This window comes from Ochotona curzoniae, unplaced genomic scaffold, assembly GCF_017591425.1.
Source record: "Ochotona curzoniae isolate NIBS_2020 unplaced genomic scaffold, NIBS_Ocur_1.0 scaffold_4701, whole genome shotgun sequence".
NCBI classification, from domain to species: Eukaryota; Metazoa; Chordata; class Mammalia; order Lagomorpha; family Ochotonidae; genus Ochotona; species Ochotona curzoniae.
The window spans coordinates 45,828,113-45,848,221 of NW_024467122.1; the positions used below are offsets into that span (position 1 = coordinate 45,828,113).

Below are 20,109 nucleotides of genomic sequence, written 5' to 3' on the forward strand. Positions count from 1 at the left end.
CTTTTCATAAAAAAACAAACATTTTGCATTCCTACCTATCAGAAGGTTAAAAATAAAATGCAGTTTTTAGACACATAGGTATATGAATATTGGGGTAAGGTGTGAATTCAGGCTCTGTTCACCACGTTCTAAAGTTATTACATGGTTAGGGACTGCCTTATTTCCTTTATTGAATATGTATGTGTATCTCCCTGAGACTGAAATAAAAGAACCATGGACTTTGTGTGCTGCTGACAGTGAAAATGCTCTCTGAGACTTAGAAGGACGGCTGTCCTTTACACCTGTGATGGTAGTCTGCTCAAGGCCTATGGCCCTTCCAGCATTGCTCTGCACAGGGAACTTAAGCTTGCAGAGCATCTGCTGTTTTAGCCACTGACAACTTACTGGAACTGCTTTAGTTGTAAGTGACAACTACAGATAACACATACAGAAAGAACTGACTAGTTAAATATTCCCTTGGAAGTCCAAACGAGGAAATTTTTCTTTCACTGCACTTAGAATCCAGAGGATGAAATGTTGTCAGTACCACTGCTTTTCTCCATCTCCTGTTTGGCATTTTTCTGAGTTGGCTTCATTCTCAGGTAACAGAGATAATCACTGGAAGCTCCTAGTGAGTTTAATCCTATTAGTTCATAATCCTAGAGAAAAAGTTAGTGATTCCCTTTTGACCCCAACAAACCTCAGAAAGGTCTCTAATCAGCTAGTCTGGGTCAAGGTTAAGTGTCCACTCTTGTCTGGTGACCTTATCAAATAACACCCACCAGAATCACATCATGAGAGTAGGGAACAGTGCCAGACAGAATGGCAAAGTCAGAAATCTCAGGGAATTATTCAGGGATTTAGCTAAAAATTAAGGCTTTGCTCTTCACAACAAAAAGGCATTGGGGATTAAATTAGTTACTGTTATTGCTTCCTTGACCATGTGATCCTGTGTTTGCGGATATGCTCACCTGCATCGGTCCATTTAGGAGAATCTTCTGTATGTCTCAGAACTGCTAATATGTCTACCACCATTGAGAACTGAGATTGGTTCAGGAACAAAAAGATGTGATACCAATGGCTGCAACAAAGAGAAAAGAGAAGAAAAAGCATTGAGACAAAACTTAAAATGGTCATTTGTTGGAATTTTGGAGTTAGAAAGGGCTCTCATTTTCATCCAGTGCTCTTGTGTGTTAAAAAGGAATTAGCCTTAGGTTTTGCATCACAACTGGTCCTCCCAATAGCTCTTTGCTCCACCAGCTGATATGTCTCTTCTTATGTGGCAACAAACTGAAAGGATTGAGGATGACTTGGTGTCAAATAAGGAAAAGTCTTTCTGTGGTTGATAATCATTTCCTCTGTGTGTCCACAGCCACCAGTCAGCAGGGATTAGCCTACCTAGCCGCTCTTTACACTACCCCAGCTTCTTGACCTCCCATTTGTTTCCTATCTTTAGGGCACTTCAATTTCCACTGGTATTGTCCCCTAAAGACATAAGCAAAGGACAAGGTCAGAGCAGTCAGTTGCAGTCCTTATTAGTGGCTTTGATAAGAGGCTTTAGGGGAAGAGGTTGAAACTAATGGCTGTAATGAAATTTTGGGCCCCATAAAGATTTCATTTATCTGTTCCACCAGTCTCCCCATTAAATGCATATCTCTGTTCCATGTACCTTTGCACAAGGTTTGCATTTCACACTAACATCTGTTACTGAAGGCTTTGCTAACTTCTTAAATTGTATAGCAATGGCTGTGCAGTGTGAGCTCTGGGAATATAAAAATTTGGAGAACAAAGATTATACCTCCAAGTATTAAATTTAACACTGTTGGGGGGGTGGAAATTATACACACACAAGCACACACATACAATGTAAACTGCTAAGTAGAAAAAATAGGCTGTATTTTTAAATTGTGCTTCTGTCAGACCTTTTTGCCTTCCACAATGTAGTAGGTGCTACTTTTGATCATCTAGTGTATTTTAATCATGTTGCCTTTTAGATACCTTTTGAGAAATTTATGGTTAAAAAGCAAATCAGAAGGTAATTTTCAGTTTCAAATGTTGTAAACTGAAATTTTATATGATATTTGGGGGGGTGGTGATCAGCCATATTTCTTCCATTTAAAGCTTTTAATAAAACCAACCAAACAAAAGATCTAAAACCTTGGTATTCCTCATGCCCTCTACGCTTCTTAAGTATATGTTAACTACTTTCACATGTGTTTTGTTCGCTGACTCAAAATCATCCCTTTATTTAAAACAAAAAAAAAAAAAGAAAGAAGAGATTGTGTAATTAGTATGTAATTGCTTTGGATATTTTGGGTATTTGGAGGAGAGGGTAATTCAAAGGCCAGAGAAATTAAACTTTCACAATGTTCTTTACCATCTGTAATTCCATTTTAAAAATACCCTCTAAAGACAAGCCTGACAACTTAAAAATAAATGAAGGTCTGTGTTGTTTTGCGAAAGAAAAATTAGCATCAGTTTTAGCTATGATGCAGTCTTATTGATTTTAAGTTGAATGTGAGAGAGGACCATTGGAGTGTGAGAAATCAAGAAATGATTTAGTTCATCTCCTCTGCAGGCAAGTGTCATGTAAAGTAACACCTGACCAATAGTCAGCCACCATCATGGACTTCAGAATGTTCGAGGAAGAAAATAAGAATGTCCCGGCACCACTTCCTAATTAATACTTGAATATAGCCTGGTAGAACCAATTGGAACTTGATGGACATCTGTCTTATAGCTTTATTACTTTGAGGTGTTTGCTTAAGCTTGGGGTCATCACTTACCTACTTGGCTACTTTGTTCATGCACAAATTGAGGAGTTCATGTACTCAGAAATAGTTTCATGAGGCAGTCATTATATGAAAAGTTAAATTTGTGAGTCTGGAGGCTATCAAGTTTGCCTCTAAGTGATAGACACTTGTATTTTGATCGTGAACACTTGAATTATGATATTAGACTGAATAGTAATGAAATATGTCAGATTTCTTTAAACTAGAATTTGCCATATTCCCTGAATGAGGCAGGGTTACAGGATTCAAATTTTGATTTCATATCCATTTCTAATCATTTGAGAAAGTTAAACTGAAAGTACTATTTTATTCTATCACTATTTTTTCTTTTCCCTTTCAAATGTTATTCTTACTTTTTTTCTTCAACGAAAAAAGAAAGAACAACAGATTACCTAAACATCTAGTTTCCACTTGGAAATTTTAACCATATGTACATTTCACTTGCGTATATATGAATTAATAAAAGAACATTAATGACATAAATGGCAACACTGACTAGAGAAGAAGTCCATCTAGTAGCCTAGCAGCTAAAATCCTCACCTTGCATGTGCCAGAATCCCATCTGGGCACTGGTTCTAATTCCAGCAGCTCCGTTTCCCATTCTTCTCCCTGCTTGTGGCCTGGAAAAGCAGTCGAGGACAGCCCAAAGCCTTGGGGTCCTGCACCCACATACAGGAGACCTGGAGGAAGCTCTGGGCCCCTGGCTTTGGATTAGCGCAGCTCCGGCCATTGCAGCTGCTTGAGGAGTGAATCATCGGATGGAAGATCTTCCTGTCTCTCCTCCTCTCTGTAGGTCTGACTTTCCAATAAAAATAAAATAAATCTTTTTAAAAAAAGAAATTGTACCAAACTTTATGAAATCAGTAGGTACATGATTGTTTAAATAATGACAACTATGGGAACAACTGAGGCAGACAGGGTACAGGAGTTAAGGCAACACTGGGTATGCTTGAATCCCAAATCAGAGTGCCGCCTTGAGTCTTACTTCATTTCCAACTCTGCTAATGCACCCTCGGAGGCAGCATGTGGTAATTTAAGTTGCAATGCCACCCACAGTGGAGATCCTGATGGAGTACCTGGTTCCTGCTTTAGGTCTGTGCCAACCCTGGATTTTTTTTTAAGGCATTTGGAGAGCAAAGCAGTAGATGGAAGATTCTCTCTTTCTCTCTCTCTCTTGCTTCTTTCTGTCACTCTGCTTTTCAAGTAGATGAAAAATAAGTAAGCACTCAAAGCAAATTTTTAAAAATAAAATACTAAAGATTACTGAAAAAATCAGGGAATTTTTCCCATCAGTGTTCAGGAAAGGGTTATAGTCCTTTTCTTTACCACTAAGGTGTACCTTAAATTCAGACATTTGGGACCAAGGAAGAAAAACAATCGCAAAGGTCATCAAATAAAACCTTAAACTTTAGGTCAAGTTTGGCAGCTCTGTGCCTTGCTGATGTGTGGTGGATTGAATCAGGAAAGAGAATTATCAGCCCAGATAGGCTTTACAGAAAACATGTATATTCTTAAAAATATACTTGTCCTTTCTTCAACTATCTCTTCTTTTGAACATGTTGCTGAGAGTGGGACAACAGACGAGAAATTTAAAAATGAAAAAGGAATGTTGTTGCCCTAAGAGCAATGAAGCCCAGAATGTGAGAGGCAGGTTTGTGCAGAGTGCTAAAGGGAGTGAACAAAGAACGAGGCAGAAAGAAAGCAGTGGGAACTGGCCTACAGGTAACAAGTTTTCAAGGTCTGGGAGCCAAGATAGGAAATCAGAACTGAACAAAATAACATGAAAACTGAAACAGGAGGAAAAGCAATGAGAGTTTAGTAAATAAAGGAAAAGATGCCCAGTATACAATATTTCAGATGTGAGGACCAACCTCTTCCTGTGGAAAATAGAAATCTGATGTCAGTAATTATACAGGCTTTTACATACTATCCTTTGTGTACTAGGTCAAATGTATCATGAGAGAAACAGAGGAGTGTCTGAGAGAGGAAAAGAGAGCAAGTGAGAGCATGCATCACTTGAACTTTGAAGTTTTCTCCAAAAAAATTAAAAATGAAAAATGTCCTCTAGCCTCACTTGATGTTCAAGTCTCAGGGTTCGGGTTTATTTTATTTACACATTAATTAAGTCATGCAATGTAAATTGTGAGTGTTGTATTAGTGATTTTGGTGTAGTGAACAAGAATGCATTGTCTGCCTCTTAAAGAGATTTTTACCATGTGCATTTAGTTTGCTTGGTGACCTCTAAAATTTTGTTTTGATTTGCTGTCAGAAACATAATCGTTTTTCATTCTGAAACATATTTTAACATCTGCAAAGGTAGATCAAGCTAGGATACTATTAATAAAATATTAATCTATTTTAAGGTCAACCCAGCTTTTAAAACTGATCATCAGCTACCTAAAACATCACTTCAGGGTGCTGGAGTTGCTTGTAATAAATATCTTTTCAATTAAACACTCTTGCTGTGGTCAGATTACAGTTAGAAAGTTTTCCAGTGTGATGTGTCTATAGCCCTGTTTCCAAATTGTTTTGTTTTTGAAGTTACATCAATGTGTACTTTATTTTCTCAACAGTTACTTTAAAATTTTTTATATTTCAAGCAAAGGGAATAGTTTTGAATTCTGGATCTTTTAAGTACATTGACATTTTAACAAAATTTAACTTAAATATCTACTTTAAATATGTGTCCGTCATTAAAAGGTTATTTACGTTTAAAATGCTGACCTTTCAAGATATACACAAGAGTGTTCTAAAACAGAGTTTCTGAACATTGGCCATGAAACCACTGTCTTGGACTGACAAATGGATTGGAAATAAGTTACCCAACACTGGGAATGGGCCATTAATTTTAATCAAAGGTGATGCGGGCAGGCGAATAGGATGCATGACAATGTCAACAGCCCAGTAGGTGTTAACAGACCACACAGCCTTCCTTGTTACTTGGTTGGGCCATTAGTTGAGGTTGGGTGAAGACAGAAAGCCATGTCTGGAATTGAATGACCAGGTCACTCCAAAATCTAATGGAGAACTCCCCATTTCAGAAATCGCATTGTAATGCCATTAGAAGTCAAGGACAGCATTGAGAACATACTGGAGGCTTTTCAAAGCAAGCACCTTGCCAGTTCTTTCCCAGGTTCCTATTCCTAACTTTGTCAGCTTCCTATTTTTCTTTTTCCCCTTCCTCCTAAATGGATCATTGATATTTACAGAGGATTGAGTAATCAGACTCAGTTTAAAAAAAATCTTGAAGCCTGTTTGCTTTTTAGAATTACATATTGTTAGCTTTAAAAGTCTCATAAGTGCCAGAAACAATGGTACAGCAGAAAGAATGAAACAAGATCATTAATTCTTTGTGGTGATTTCATTGTCCTTGTCCCTTTCTTGAGAACAGAAATAATTTCACTAATTGAAACTGAGCTTTCTTAATTGCTTTAGGGAAAGCATTTGTTTCATAATTGCCAAGGCCACTGTGCTTGTGCCTTCTTGTAAATTGTCAATATTGGCTGATAACATTAGTGATGTTTATGGGAGTGAAATCCTTTTTTTTCAATCAGTAAGTCTATTTCTTTATTTTGAGTGTTTTCAATTATTAAAAAAAGGTAGCATGTGACAGCTTGAATTAATGATGTTTATAAAAAAGACATAAAATGCAAAAGGGACAAAGAAGCATTTTTATATGTATGCTTCAGGTTTGTTAAGAAAGTTCATTTATTCTGACACAGCACTGAATGTATAAAAAAGACATGTATGAGTACATTAGCAATTTTTACACATGTTTAAGGAAGAAAAGCAATTATAATCCTGTCTTGTTAATGGGATACTGTTATAAGTAATGGTATTTGTTCTTCCTGTAGACGAAGATCAGCTCCGTGCAAAGGGTTATGACAAAACACCAGACTTTATTTTACAAGTACCAGTCGGTAAGTCTTTAAACTATGATGTAGCTTTGTTTATAAAGAAATCGGATATATTTTTTCCATATTTGGAGGGAGGGTTGTTAATGTGTTAGTACTAGAAAATGGTACCAGTGCTGATTAGCTTAAAGGGCAACCTAGTTGGAAATGATCATCTTAAAATAGCAAAAAGAACAGATTCATAAGGAATCTATGCCTTAACTAACATACATCTGAGAATGAATATGAATTGTAAAGACATCTTAGTTGCATTTGCAACCTAGTGCTTTAAAGTCCGAATGCTTTAAGCACCATTTTGTTGAAAAGTCATGCTCACCACGCTCTGTTTGATATGTCACTTGCCGAGTTATAGTCAGTCTCCAGACCAGGAGAGATACTTTCATTGAAAAATATAATGAAAGCAAAAGGATATGATTGCAACATAAATGTTCCCTGTAACAAACTTTTACAGTGTGTTGTGTTATAATGAAATCCATAGAGGATGGTAAGAACTAAACCTCAGCTTATTAATGTGAAACCCAGAGAGGCCTGTGCAGAGTTGAGGATTTTCAATCTTCCCTTCTCCATCTATTAGTAATGCTTTGTCCCTTAGCTGTAGAAGGGCACATAATTCACTGGATTGAAAGCAAAGCCTCATTTGGTGATGAATGTAGCCACCACGCCTACCTGCATGACCAGTTCTGGAGCTACTGGAATAGGTAAGGTCCCATTATTTTTCTCTTAAGATGAACGATACTCTGCTGAAATCTCATTAGAAGAAATATTTTGTTTAGCTGGTAAAAGTGCTAGTAGCCTTTGTTCCAAGTAAATATGGAGTCGTGATTAATGTATTCCTTACAGATAATTTAAGCTTCTCGGCTTTCATAATATTGCTTCATTTTTTAAAACTAAAAATCTATGTGTGGGGTCAAAATTGTTATAGGCCCCATCTCAATTTTACAGTGATAACATTGGTATCATTTAAAATATGGACAATGAAATGTGGTGTATATTTTGATATTGATAGTGGATTTTTATTCTTTTCATATGAAACGCATGCTTACTGTTAGGTCACAAGAAAATGACCCATCCTCAGCTCTCTGAGGACCATATCCAAGCAGTCTCACACATGACGGTGATCTGCTTCTAACCGGGGAAAAGTTTCCTTACCAGCTTCTGTCAGCATTCCAGAAGATAGGGAAATGTCAGTGACTAAGAAAAGGATGGGCACAGGAGTGGCTGTTTTGTTGAGTACCCGCCTCATGCCTAGGCCTACTGATTATTTCAGCTAATCCTCACAAGAAAGCTTAGTTTTATTCACACATTACAAATGACTAAGCTAATACTCAAAGTGAGAAAATACTATACCATCCAATGCACATTATCACAGAGCGACATTGCTTTCCCATTCCTAACCCTGTACTAGTTCCACAACAATGCTGTTGTCATTTACAACACAACCGTTGAAACTTTGGCTGTTTCTATGATCGCAGAGTTGAGCTTTCACACCACAGCTTTTCTGCCTTCAAAGCAGAGGTAAGTCAGATGGTAACCTTCCTGATTGCTGTGCTGTCCAGTCACGGACAAGAATACAACAGTAAGAGGACATTGGTTCAGATTGTACAGATTCAGGCAGCAGCATCTGTGGACAACAGCATTGTCCTAGTTGTAGGGCATTAGGAGTGATAAGCTGCAAATTTGGCATTACATTGTTGTTCAGCTCTGCAAAAAGCCAGCGGACCTCGCCTATGGCAGCTGTGCTAAACTAAGCCTACTTTTTGCCATGGTAACAATGATCATGACAAAATGCTGAACGTAATGGCTTTCTTGATTTTCTTGTGTAATTGCGCGTGGCATCCAAGCTTTACTTTACAGGGATGGAGGAGGAAAGCGCAAAATGTTTTAGAAATCAATGCTGCTTCAGCGTTTCCTGTGTTTTATTCAGCCATTATTCAAATTAGCAGTAATGTGGCAAATTGAATTTTAGATTTTTTAGCAATTTTATGATGAGTTTGAAATAGTAAAGAAAGCATCATTTTTGATAGTATGAAAAAAAAAAGCAATGACAAGAAAATCAAATTGCATAAGTTCAGGTTACTAACAGATTTAAAAAGCCAATCGACTCTATCAGTATTCATTGAGACATTTTCCCACTTTTGATAGTGGTCAGATTTTAGATAAGAAACAATTACAAACTAAATCCCAAATGGTAGGATCTTCTTGAAAATTCTAAAAGCATATCTCTTTCCAAAACAACTCAACTCTACCCACTGTGTACCTAGCACTCACCATTTGGAAACTGATTCATATTCTAGTCATTGTGTTGGTGGATTTGTGGATTATTGACATTACTGGAAGGGGTCTGAGTGATAGATAATTTGATAGTTTTCCTTTGGGCTGGATTTTTATATTATTTTGTTGCATTCTGCTGTTTTATCATAATAATGTTTTACTTAAACTATTGATTTACATTCCCTGAACACATCCTTTAGATAGATACCTAGTAGGTTGGCATCGCTCATTTGATAGGGAAGGTCAGCCTTGGTTTTAATGGTTCAGATGATGCAAGGAGAAAATAACCTTACACAGAAGTCACTCAAGTCTTTGGATTTCAATAGGGATGTCAAGATATCCAAGTGGTACCCAAATTCAAAATAAAATGGAGGCATTTACTTGGATATAAATTTTGGGTTATGATAATGACACATTCTTATCAGCGATGGGACATTTCTACAAAAAAAGTGAGTCCATTTGAGAAAATACAGAAGTCTACATTTTCATCTCAGCCCCACTCAGAGCAGTGGCTAGAACTCATGAGAGTTGGAAGAAATTCTGTGCTATCTGTGGAAAGCCCGTCAAGGGGGCTGCTGGTTGGCTAATTGCTTTATTTGTGTGATAAATTTCTGATTAATATAAAAGCTATTATTTATCACATTATTTTCAAAATGAAGAGTGGATTTTAGAAATGGTGATATGTTGCAGTGGTAAAGTTGCTACTTGGATCCCCTGTATTCCATATTAGAGTTCCTGGTTTGTGTTTGGCTTACAATCTGGCTTCCTGCTATTACACACCTTGGGAGGCAACAGATGATGGCTCCCACATTTGGGTCCCTGACCTATCTTGAAGGCTCAGATGGAGATTGTGGGTCCTGGCCTTGGCTTGACCCGTCTGTGACTTTTGCAGGCATTTGAAATTAACTAGTGAATGAAAGAGCTCTCTCTCTTTCTCTCTTTCTCTGTCTACCTATCAACTTAGAAGGGGAGAAAGGTTATTTTTAAAAGACTTAATTTTTTTAGAATAACGTAGAAATAACTATAGAGGCTCTAATTCTATGATTAAAACTTATGTATGATTCTTTTATAATACATTGTCACACTAAATATTTCAGCACTTTTGACATGATAGATCTTCCATTCTTATTTATTACAACATTGTCTGCTCCTGGCTTCCGAGACAACATTTTCTTCTGGGTTTAAGCCCTCATGTCTAACACATACTCAGTCTCCTCTGCTGGCTCTTCTTATACTTTACAGTGCTTAGGCTGAAAATACCTGGAAGTTAATGCCCAGCCCTCTGCCCTCTTCTGTCTGCACTCTTTTCCTGCAGGACCTTTCAGGGATCCCTTTAGGTCCTGGGGCTTTGTATTACTATGTCTGCCCTGCTTCTGATAGTTATTACCTCTAACCCTTGCATTTCCCCCGAGCGCATAAGTGTTTGTCCAGTCAGTATTTCCTCGAGTTTCTCTGACAGCTGTCCCAGACTCAGCAGGTCCAAAACTAAAATCTTTTTCATTTCTGCTTCCCAGTCTCATTACTCCCTTTTTCCTCCGAGTTCAGCTAATCATGGCAGTTTGTCGAGACATTCCATCAAAATCCTTAGTAAGATCACAGATCCATGAGTGAGTTCTTCCAGCTCTGTTCTCACTACGTTTCAAAGCATGTCATTTATTAACACCTCTACTGCTGTCACCTTGGGCTGTTGGCATCTTTCACTCAATTGCTCTAGTTCCACACTAATCTCATGTCAACTTTTACAGCCTCAAGTCAGCATTCCTAGCCCAGCCAAAGCAACTCTTGGAAAATATAAATTGGGTTATGTCACTTCCTTACTCAGAAGGTCTCAGTGAGGTCCCATCACACTTACAATAAGGTTCAGACTGTGTACTGCAGCGTTTCAACTCCTGTAATGATTTGCCTTGCTTCCAGTCCCAGGTCCTTCCCTGTATACCCTCCTCCCTTCACTTAGGCTCTTTCTTTCTCTCCCCTATACTTCTTCAGCCACACTGGCTTTCTTGGTCTTCCTGGAACTGTTTGATCTCTTTCGGGCTAGTCTTTCTGCTTGACATTCTGTTCACTTTAATCCCCACATAGCTGTGTCCTCACCACATTGAAACCTTTGCTCAAAAGTCTACTCCTCGGGGAAGCCTTCCCTAACCATGCAGTCCACCTTGTATAATCCTTGCTTTCTCATATTAAGCGTTACCTCCATTGATTGAACAATAAAATATAGTTTTAAACATTATATGAACAGTAATCTGCTTATTTGAATACAAGCTTTTTTAAAAAGAGCTTTCCCAGGAAGGAACATTTGGTTTGGTAGGTAAGGAACCCACCTCCTACAATGGAATGTCTGTGTTCCATGTCTGGCTTTGTTAGTAATTCCAGCTTCCTTTAGTGTAAACCCTGGAAGTAGCAGACATGGCTCTAGTAATTGGATTCCTGCCACCTGCATGACAGACCTTGACTATAGCCCAGCCTAGACCTTCAGCCCTATCTGATTCAGACACTACTTGAAAGCAGCTGATGGAAAATTGATTTATCCATACATCTATCTTCTCTCTCTCTCCCTCTCTCTGCCTCTCAAATCACTTTTAAAAACGCACTTTAAAAATTTGGGCCCAGCACAGTTGCCTAGCAGCTAGGCTCCTTACCAGAATTCCAGTGGGTGCCAATTTGTATTCCGGCTACACCGCTTCCCATCCAGTTACCTGCTTGTGGTATGAGAAAGCAGTAGAAGACTGCACAAACTCTGGGACCCTGAAACCACATGGTAAACCTGGAATAGGCTCCTGGCTCTGGATCAGCTCAGCTCTGGCCGTTGCGGCCGCTTGGGGAGTGAATCAGGGGACGGAAGTTCTTTCTCTGTCACCTTCTCTCTGTATATCTACCTTTCCAATAAAGGTAGATAAATCTTTTTAAAATAATTTTAAAGAGCTTTCCCTTTTGTATTATTATTTCTAACTGCCATCAGTTGTCAAACCATCAGAAAATTCCTTTAGCCAAACCTATCTTTGAAAAAATTGAAATTTTTTCAATTCAGTTACCATTCCCAAAATCAGAATTACTACACCATAAGCTGCCTTTCCTAGAAGTAGACCTCAACCCAAGTATAAACCTTGGCTGAATTACTCAAAACTCCATAGTCTCTGGTCTTACAGTGTTAAAGGAGACGAGTGCCTGTCACTTTAAACTTAGGTCTGGTGGTAGAAGATAAAGTGGGTAAGTGCGTGAAAATATTGAGAATATTGGGTGACCTTACTTGACAAAAAAACAAATGCTGTAAAGCACATTAGCAGTACCCAACAGATGCTGATCAAGAACATGGAAATCATATCCGCAAGTTCAACCTGCTGTGTGCCATCTGGGTACATTCGGGCACATCATCATCAGATCGTCAGTAGCGTCTGTGGGAAGCCAAGTGCACTGCACAGATGCACTTCTCTGCTTATAAAGGCCTAAGATTCTCTGCTTGAAAGAATGAGGCAGTTTCTTTGAATGTGATTTTCCACTTTTGTGATCTTTGAAATAACACAAAGTCTATTGGACTTGACTCCAGGCTGTGCCGTTTCCTGGTTTCATGACTACAGAAACTCGTGGAACCTTTCCAAGACTTGTTTTCCCCTCCATGAAATGGGTTTGATACTACCTTCATGGCCTGTTGTAGTGAAGGTCAGATATTAATGCATGTGAGGCACTTTCACAGTGATTGGCAGTCCAATGTTATTTTCCTGTTTTTCCTGTGTATCACTGTCAGGTAGAATTTAGAAGTGCTCTGACTACAATTTTCTGATAGTCTTGCCAGATAAACAATCGGCTAACTTTAGCATTGAGTTCAGTGGAATTTCTGGGAAATATTTCTGCATTCGAAGATTTATTATGCCCCTCTCATGTTCTGCTAGTAATTGTATCATGGTTATCGAAATTTTTTTCTCATCACCTTCCTCCAATGAATATTTGCATATCATCTATTTGTTTGATCAATCTATGCATGCCCAGAATTTAAAATGAATGAATTTGCTGCAACCTGACAGACAAGAATGTTTTGAATCAGTGGTTAAGGACTATGGGAACAGGTGTCTAGCATGGTATATAGGATGCTTACATGTCATAGTGCCTGTGTTTGATCCCTGGCTCTTGTTCCTGACTATAGCTTCCTAACAGTGCAAACCCTGGGAGGCAGGAGCACACAAGTAATTGGTTTCCTGCTGTCTAAATAGGAACCTGAATTGTATTCTGGGGAGTGAACCTGTAAATTAGAGTTTGTTGCATCTCTCTGCCTCTCATTCCCTTAGTCTGCCTATTTCCTTCCATCTCAAATAAATAAATAAATAAATATTTAAAACAAACTGTTGTGGAAGAGATGGTGCCATTTAACTGCAACGGATCCAGGATTTTTACTTTGAGAATGCCATCTAAGACCAGTGATAAAAAATATCTTATTTTTCTAAAATTTTAGACTTTTAGATGTACAAGCTTTTGTAGATTTTATAAAATGTAGCATAAGTATACTTGCATGGAGTGTTTTAAAATAGAAAATAACTGATAACGAAATGGCAAAATGTATTTTATAGTTTTTTAGATAAATATTTATAGTTTTATGTTGATTATTTGCATTCTCAAAACCACAGCCAGTTCTCTGGCTTGAAATGTGACATGGAATGCCTTGGAAATCCTGAGCAGAGGATAATCTCTAGTTTCTTTAGAGGATGCGTGAAACTGGGCCTGGGGCAAGAGTACAGATGGAGACCTATATACCATGTGTCTAAATATTTAAAGTTATATTTCAAGTTAAGAGACATTAAATAAAATATATCCCATCCCACATGAAGAGCTGGAAGTTCAGATTTGCATTTAGAACTCCCAGACTCCCGGGAGTTCCAGGATGCATGCAAAACTGCAGGAATAGGTGGCCCCACTGCACAGCCCACCTCCCTTCTCCTGCCATCCTCAGCTCCCTCCTGCCCTCCTGAGGCATCAACTCCGCAGCTTCATCCCCACAAACCACTTCTCTCAGGCCAGAGGGAGACAATGTGAGAGCCTGCACACTGATCAGGTGGTTGAACCTGAGGGCATTATGGGCTTATACAGGCCCTGGGAGTGGTCTTAGAATTCTGTTAAGAAAGATCCAAGGTTCCTGCTACAAGGAGTGTACAGTAACATGGGGTTGGTATCAGGCATCAGATGGGGACATATCCTTGGCCATGAAGACTCCTCACTTGCATAGGTTGGGATGCGGTCAGAGAGTCCAGAGCAGGGTCATCTAAGTCCTGGGTCCAGGGCCCAGACCCTTCTTGAGCAGGTGTAACGGATAATATCAAAGGACACAAATATAAATGTTTTTCAAAACTATTTTTTTTGTACTGGTGTTAGGGTATAAAGGAAGAAGAGCACAAGAGGAAATATAGTCGTGATCACATTTATGTATCACTGGAAAGATTCAGAGCTTAGTTCCATCTGTCAGGTTTTTGAACCTTTGGCTCCAAAGAGTCTGCCCTCCTGGAAGCAATGCTAAACTAATCCCTTTTGCCATAAGAATTGATTTGACTTTAGTTCTTACTTCTAAGTATATATATATTTTAAAGATCAGTTATTTGCTCAATGGTCTACTGATTGCTTTCCCTGGTCTGTAATAACTCGAGAGCAGAGGCATTTGGAATAGGATTGCCAAGCAGTTAGAGTAGAGAAAGGTATTTTTCAGAGGATGGCCACAGTTTTTTCCGTATTAAGATAGTTTCAGGAAGCCTGCAATTAGGCAAATCACAGATTCCCAGTTATTTCAGTCTTGTTAAAAACAAGGCTGATTACATCTGTCTTAAGTTGGAGTATGTGCCTCAGCAATAGCAGCTCTTGCAAACCTTCAATTACAGCAGCCTCTGAAGGCACAAATGCGTGTACACTAACAAGTAGTCATCAGCAACAAGAAACAGATCGACTAATAATTAGCAAACGCACTGGAGAGGGCTCCTAGCAAGGTAAAATGTAATCATTTGCTTTTCTGTCTTTTACAGTGGAGTTGGTTATAAGATGCTTAAGTTCTGTTGTTCCAGACAAACACTTGACTCTTTCATTAGCCAGTGTAATTCGATAAGGATGAGGAAGGTATTTCCTGTATATTCTAGCAAGAATAGTTTCTTCTAATGGTTGGATACCATTTTTTTGTGTGTGTCTCATATGTGAAAACAAGGAATTCTTATTTTCTGCCTTTGTTCATTGGTGTCAAGGATGACTTTAGAAATACAACTAAACAACAAATGTAGTTTTGATCTTTGTGGTGATATTTGCAATAAAGAGATGGTTGTTGAGAAACTTGAATGAGTTACATCAAAGAGTTAAAGGAAACAAAACAGTCGTGCAAGGGAGTGCCCATGATGTGTGCTTTTCAGGATAGAAAGAGAGCCAATTACTGTTTTATCTGCTTGTAAGAATTTTGTGCAGGGGAACATGTTGACCACAGTTACAAATCTAGATAACAAAAATAAATTGTACAGTAGATGACTCTTGCTGTGACCCATTATGGCAGTTAACCTACAAGGGCCAGTGTCATGGCGCAGCAGGTAAAGCTGCCACTAGCAACACCAGCATCATAAATGGGCACCAGCTTGTGTTCCTTCTACTCTACTTCCTATCCAGCTCCCTGTTAAGGGCCTGGGAAAAGCAGTGGAGGATGGCCCAAGTCGTCAGAGCCCTGCCCCTAACAGGGGAAACCTGGGAAAAAATCCTGGCTCTTGGTTTGACTTGGTTCAGTCCTGGCAATTGGGGCCATCAAGGGAGCGAATGAGTGGCTGTTAGTTCTGTCTCTGTGACTCTTGCAAATACAGAAATCTTAATCACAGAAGTGGATCATCACAATCATCCACGGAGCATGAGAAGTCAGTCAGAGTCTGCCAGTTGGAATTGAAGTAGAGAGCCAATTTCTCTTTCTCTCTCTCTATCTCCCTTCTTCCCTTCCTCTCTCCTTCCCTCTCTCCCTCTCTCCTCACCCTCCCTTCTCCATGTGTATATATCTGTCTCTCTTCCTGTCTCCTCGCCTTTTAAGTAAAAATTTTAAGAGTGAATAATAGCACAAATGGACATCATTGTCTTGCTCTTGATCTTGCAGAGAAGGCATTTTATCTTTCATCATTCAGAGTAGTTCCAGAGGCCAGTGTTGGCACAACACCTTGAATTTTGCTGCCTGTGATACTAGCAGCCCATATAATGAATGCCAGTTCAAGCCCTGCTACTCTGTTTCCAATACAACTCCCTAATGATGTGCCTGAGAAAACAGTAGAAGATGCCCTAAGTACTTGAAACCCTGTCACCCACCTGCGAGAACTAGATGGAGTTCCTGCCTCCTGGTCTCAACCCAGCCCCACTAAGGCAGTCACAGTCATCTAGGAAGTGAACCAGCAAGTGGAAATTCTCTCTCTCACGGTCTGTCCATAACTGCCTTTTAAATAAAAAGTAAAAGTAAATAAATACATCTAGAAAAAAGAATAGTGTTAGGTATAGGATTTTATAGGCATGCATTTCAGTTTGAGAGAATCCTTTATATTCCTTATTTTCTGAAAATTTTTAATCATAACTGAACACTGGATTTTGTCCAGTGCTTATTCTGCATCGATTAAGGTGATCATATCGGGGTGCTAGTGCGATGGCTCAACTGACTAATACTGTACCCTGTAGTGCCAACATCCCATATGGGGACCAGTTGGTGTTCCAGCTGCTCTACTTTCAATCAAGCTCCCTGTTTGTTGTCTGGGAAAAGCAGAGGGGGATGACCTAAAGCCTTGAGACATGTACCCATGTGGGAGACCCAGAAGAAGCTCCTAGATCCTGGCTTTGGATCAATTCAGCTCTGGTCATTGTGGCCATTTATAAAGTTGACCAACAGATGTAAAATAGTGAATTTTTAAATGTTAGAACAAACTTTACATTCCTAAGATAAAATAATCATAAAACAACACCTTTATATATTTTGTTGGATGTGATTTGCTAGTTTTCTAAATAATTGCATCCGTGTTCATGAGAAGTAGATGTCTGGGACTTATTTTTCCTTCTAAAACTTTCTTGGTTTGGTAGCATAAAGCTTTTTGTTTATTTGTTTGTTTTTAACCAGTTTGTACAGAAAAGTTGTAGTTTCTTCCTAGGTAGAATCCCCCAGTGAAACTACCTGAACCTATGATATTTGTGGGAAAGTTTCAAACTATAAAATCACTTTCGGGCCCGGCACGTAGCCTAGCGGCTAAAGTCCTCACCTTGAACGCACCGGGATCCCATATGGGTGCCGGTTCTAATCCCGGCATCCTGCTTCCCATCCAGCTCTCTGCTTGTGTCCTGGGAAAGCAATCAAGGACGGCCCAAAGCCTTGAGTACTTGCATGGGAGACCTGGAAGAGCTCCTGGCTCCTGGCTTTGGATTGGCGCAATACCGGCCATTGCCTTCACTTGGAGAGTGAACCATCAGATGGAAGATCTTTCTCTCTGTATCTCCTCCTCTCTATATATCTGACTTTGCAATAAAAATAAATAAATCTTTTTTTTAAAAAAATCACTTTCTTGGGGCTAATGTTGTGATGTAAAGTGAGGTAAGGTTCTCACTTGCAGTTCTAACATTCCATTTAAGCACCAGTTCAATACTGGCTGCTGTGTTTCTTAACCAGCTTCCTCCCTGCTAGTGCACTTGGGAAAACCAGTGGAAGATGGGCCAAGTGCTCGGGCCCCTTCTCTTTCACTCTCTCCCTCTTTCTGTGTCTTCCCATCTCTGTGTTTAAATCAGTTTCTTAATAAATGATGGGATTCAGGTTACTTTTTTCCCCATGGAATGAGCTTTGATATTTTGTCTTTTCAAAATTTACTCTTTTCATCTAAATTTCAAAACATCATAACATTAAAAAAAGTTCTATGATTTTTTAATATCTATGCTGATGTCACTTTTTAAATTTGTATTCTTGATCCTTATCATTTTTCTTTCATCCAAGTCTGCCTAAAGATTAGTCAATTTTATTGGTGTTCCAAATGAATCAGTTTTTTATTTCACTAATTGTTTTTGCATTGATACAAAAATTAATTTTAAAGAGTTATTTATTTTATTGGAAAGAAAGATTTACAGAGAGGAGAGACAGAGGGAAAGATCGTCCACTGGTTCACTCCTCACCTTGCTGCGATGCCAGAGCTGAGCTGATCTGAAGCCAAGAGCCTGGAGCTTCTTCCAGGTCTCTCACCTGGGTGCAGGGTCTCCAGGCGTTGGGCCAGCTTCTGCTGCTTTTCCAGGCCACAAGAAGGGAGCTGGATGGGAAGTAGCGCAGCCAGGATATGAACCAGCCCCCACAGGGGATCCCAGCACATGCAAGGCGGGGATTTTAGCCACTAGGCTACCACACTGGCCCATTGTCTGTTTAAGGAACTTTTATTTTTACTTAATAATTGCCCCCAAAATGCAACAGTAGTAGCCCAAGGGAAGTACCAGTCCATAAAACATGGAAGGACAGAATAACTGATTCTATTTTAGCAATGCTACAGGGCATATTGATGAAAAGAAAAAAAACATGTATGGACGCAGTACTATCTGTAATTTCAAGCATTCAGTGGGGTTGTGGAGAACACATGCTTTGTGGATCAGCGTGTATCTTTACATGCATACTTTCCTCAGTGCCCTGTGGTATACAGAAAGGAGAACCACTGCAGGCTTCTGGAAAACTGTCTCTGCAGTTTTCTCCCGCTGAACTTCCCTCAGATACCAGCTGCCTTTACCTACCCATTGACCTAGCTGTATTTCCTCAAGATGGAGAGACCACTACACTTTTGCCTGAATTCATACCCTTGAGCACCCTCTAACTAAAATGCTAAAAAAATCAGAAAGGTCACCTCTGATCTCCTCACTCAAGGATCACGGCCCTTCATTATTTGATGCCCAGTGTTCAAAAAATTATTTTGTTATCTATTGGGGTCAGGAAGGGTATTCTTTCCAGAAGTAACTGAAGTTAATTTCTGTTATGTTGATTCTAAGGTGAAATCTCTAAATTATTTTCTTTACATCATGGTTTACAGATTACCAATTGGTTTGTATTATTTAGTGCATACCTTTAATCCTACTTGTGCCATTTAATTTATGAATTATGTCACTTAAAATTTAGTAGAATGATCTGTGAGAGTGCAGTACAAGCATCCAAGTCTGTTTTTTTTCTTTCTTGTGAGATGTGTGTGTGTGTTTCTGAGTGAGATATATTCTGCCTCTCTCACAGGCTTAGGGGAGTTAAAATGAGATTTTTCAGTCATCTTTTCCAAAAAGAAAAATGGTGTGGCTTTGGTATGATCGAGACCAAAAATTGCATAATCAGCATAGGGTTGTAGAAAACATCAGTCATTGGTTGTCTGTTGGTAGCATTCAGTTAAGGCTTCTTCTCCTGAACTAAAAGCAGACCATCTTTTGGTACAGGGTAGCCTGTCCACAGCAGTTTTGCCTTCTGTCTCTCCTATATAAATGTAATTTACTTCCTAGTGCCTTCTGCTGCCTGCTATCATTCAGGAATCATTTGGGATGGCTGACTTATAGGTGATGAGGTTATGCTGCCCTAGTTTGCCCTTGCTCATTCGCTTCTCACATGTGGAATATGGAAAATGAATCATGAAGACAATTTGCATGTCTCATATGCTTCTCATAAAAGAGAAATTTGTATGGTGTCTACTTTATATAAGAATATGACTTCCAGAATCAATTAAAAGTTTGAATCAAAAGATATTTACCATTGCCATGTTCTTATGAAAGTTAAATCCCCTCCTTTGAATTCCTTTTATCCATTAACACAAACCAATCATATTCATGTGAGCTTTTCTTATTCCTTTCTTAAAAATCTTACAATTGACTCTTAAGTTTTCTGTGACTTCCATTCTCTTTTTTAACCCCGTCGCTACCTGAGTCAGACATTGAGATGTTTCCTGTGCTTTATTACCTTTATTTTCTCACACAGGATTCTGAAAGCAGGTTATCTCATTAACCCCTTCCTTCCTGTCTTTATTAAATTCATTTTTGCCATTTCCTTCCCATTTGTTGCTAGCAACTTTACTAACAGCCACCGTCTCACCAGTTTTTGGTTTGTCTTGCATGGCTGATAATTCACTGAAAGTGTTCATTATTTTAAAACTAGAACAAAATTCCTTATTTCATCAAGACGATTTTTTTAAGTA

The 20,109-nt window shown here is 38.9% G+C and overlaps 1 protein-coding gene across 5 annotated transcripts in view; it reads left to right on the forward strand.

Moving 5' to 3' along the window:
• Positions 1-20,109, forward strand: part of CDIN1 (CDAN1 interacting nuclease 1) — a 202,637-nt gene that overhangs the window by 108,433 nt on the left and 74,095 nt on the right. For 3 of the 5 annotated variants that reach the window (XM_040970017.1, XM_040970019.1, XM_040970021.1), the window contains 2 exons: positions 6,626-6,691; positions 7,278-7,383. In XM_040970017.1, the coding sequence (XP_040825951.1) occupies positions 6,626-6,691; positions 7,278-7,383 (172 nt within the window). Of the gene's footprint in view, positions 1-6,625; positions 6,692-7,259; positions 7,618-20,109 lie in introns of those variants that run through there. The other 2 variants (XM_040970018.1, XM_040970020.1) reach the window with 2 other exon arrangements.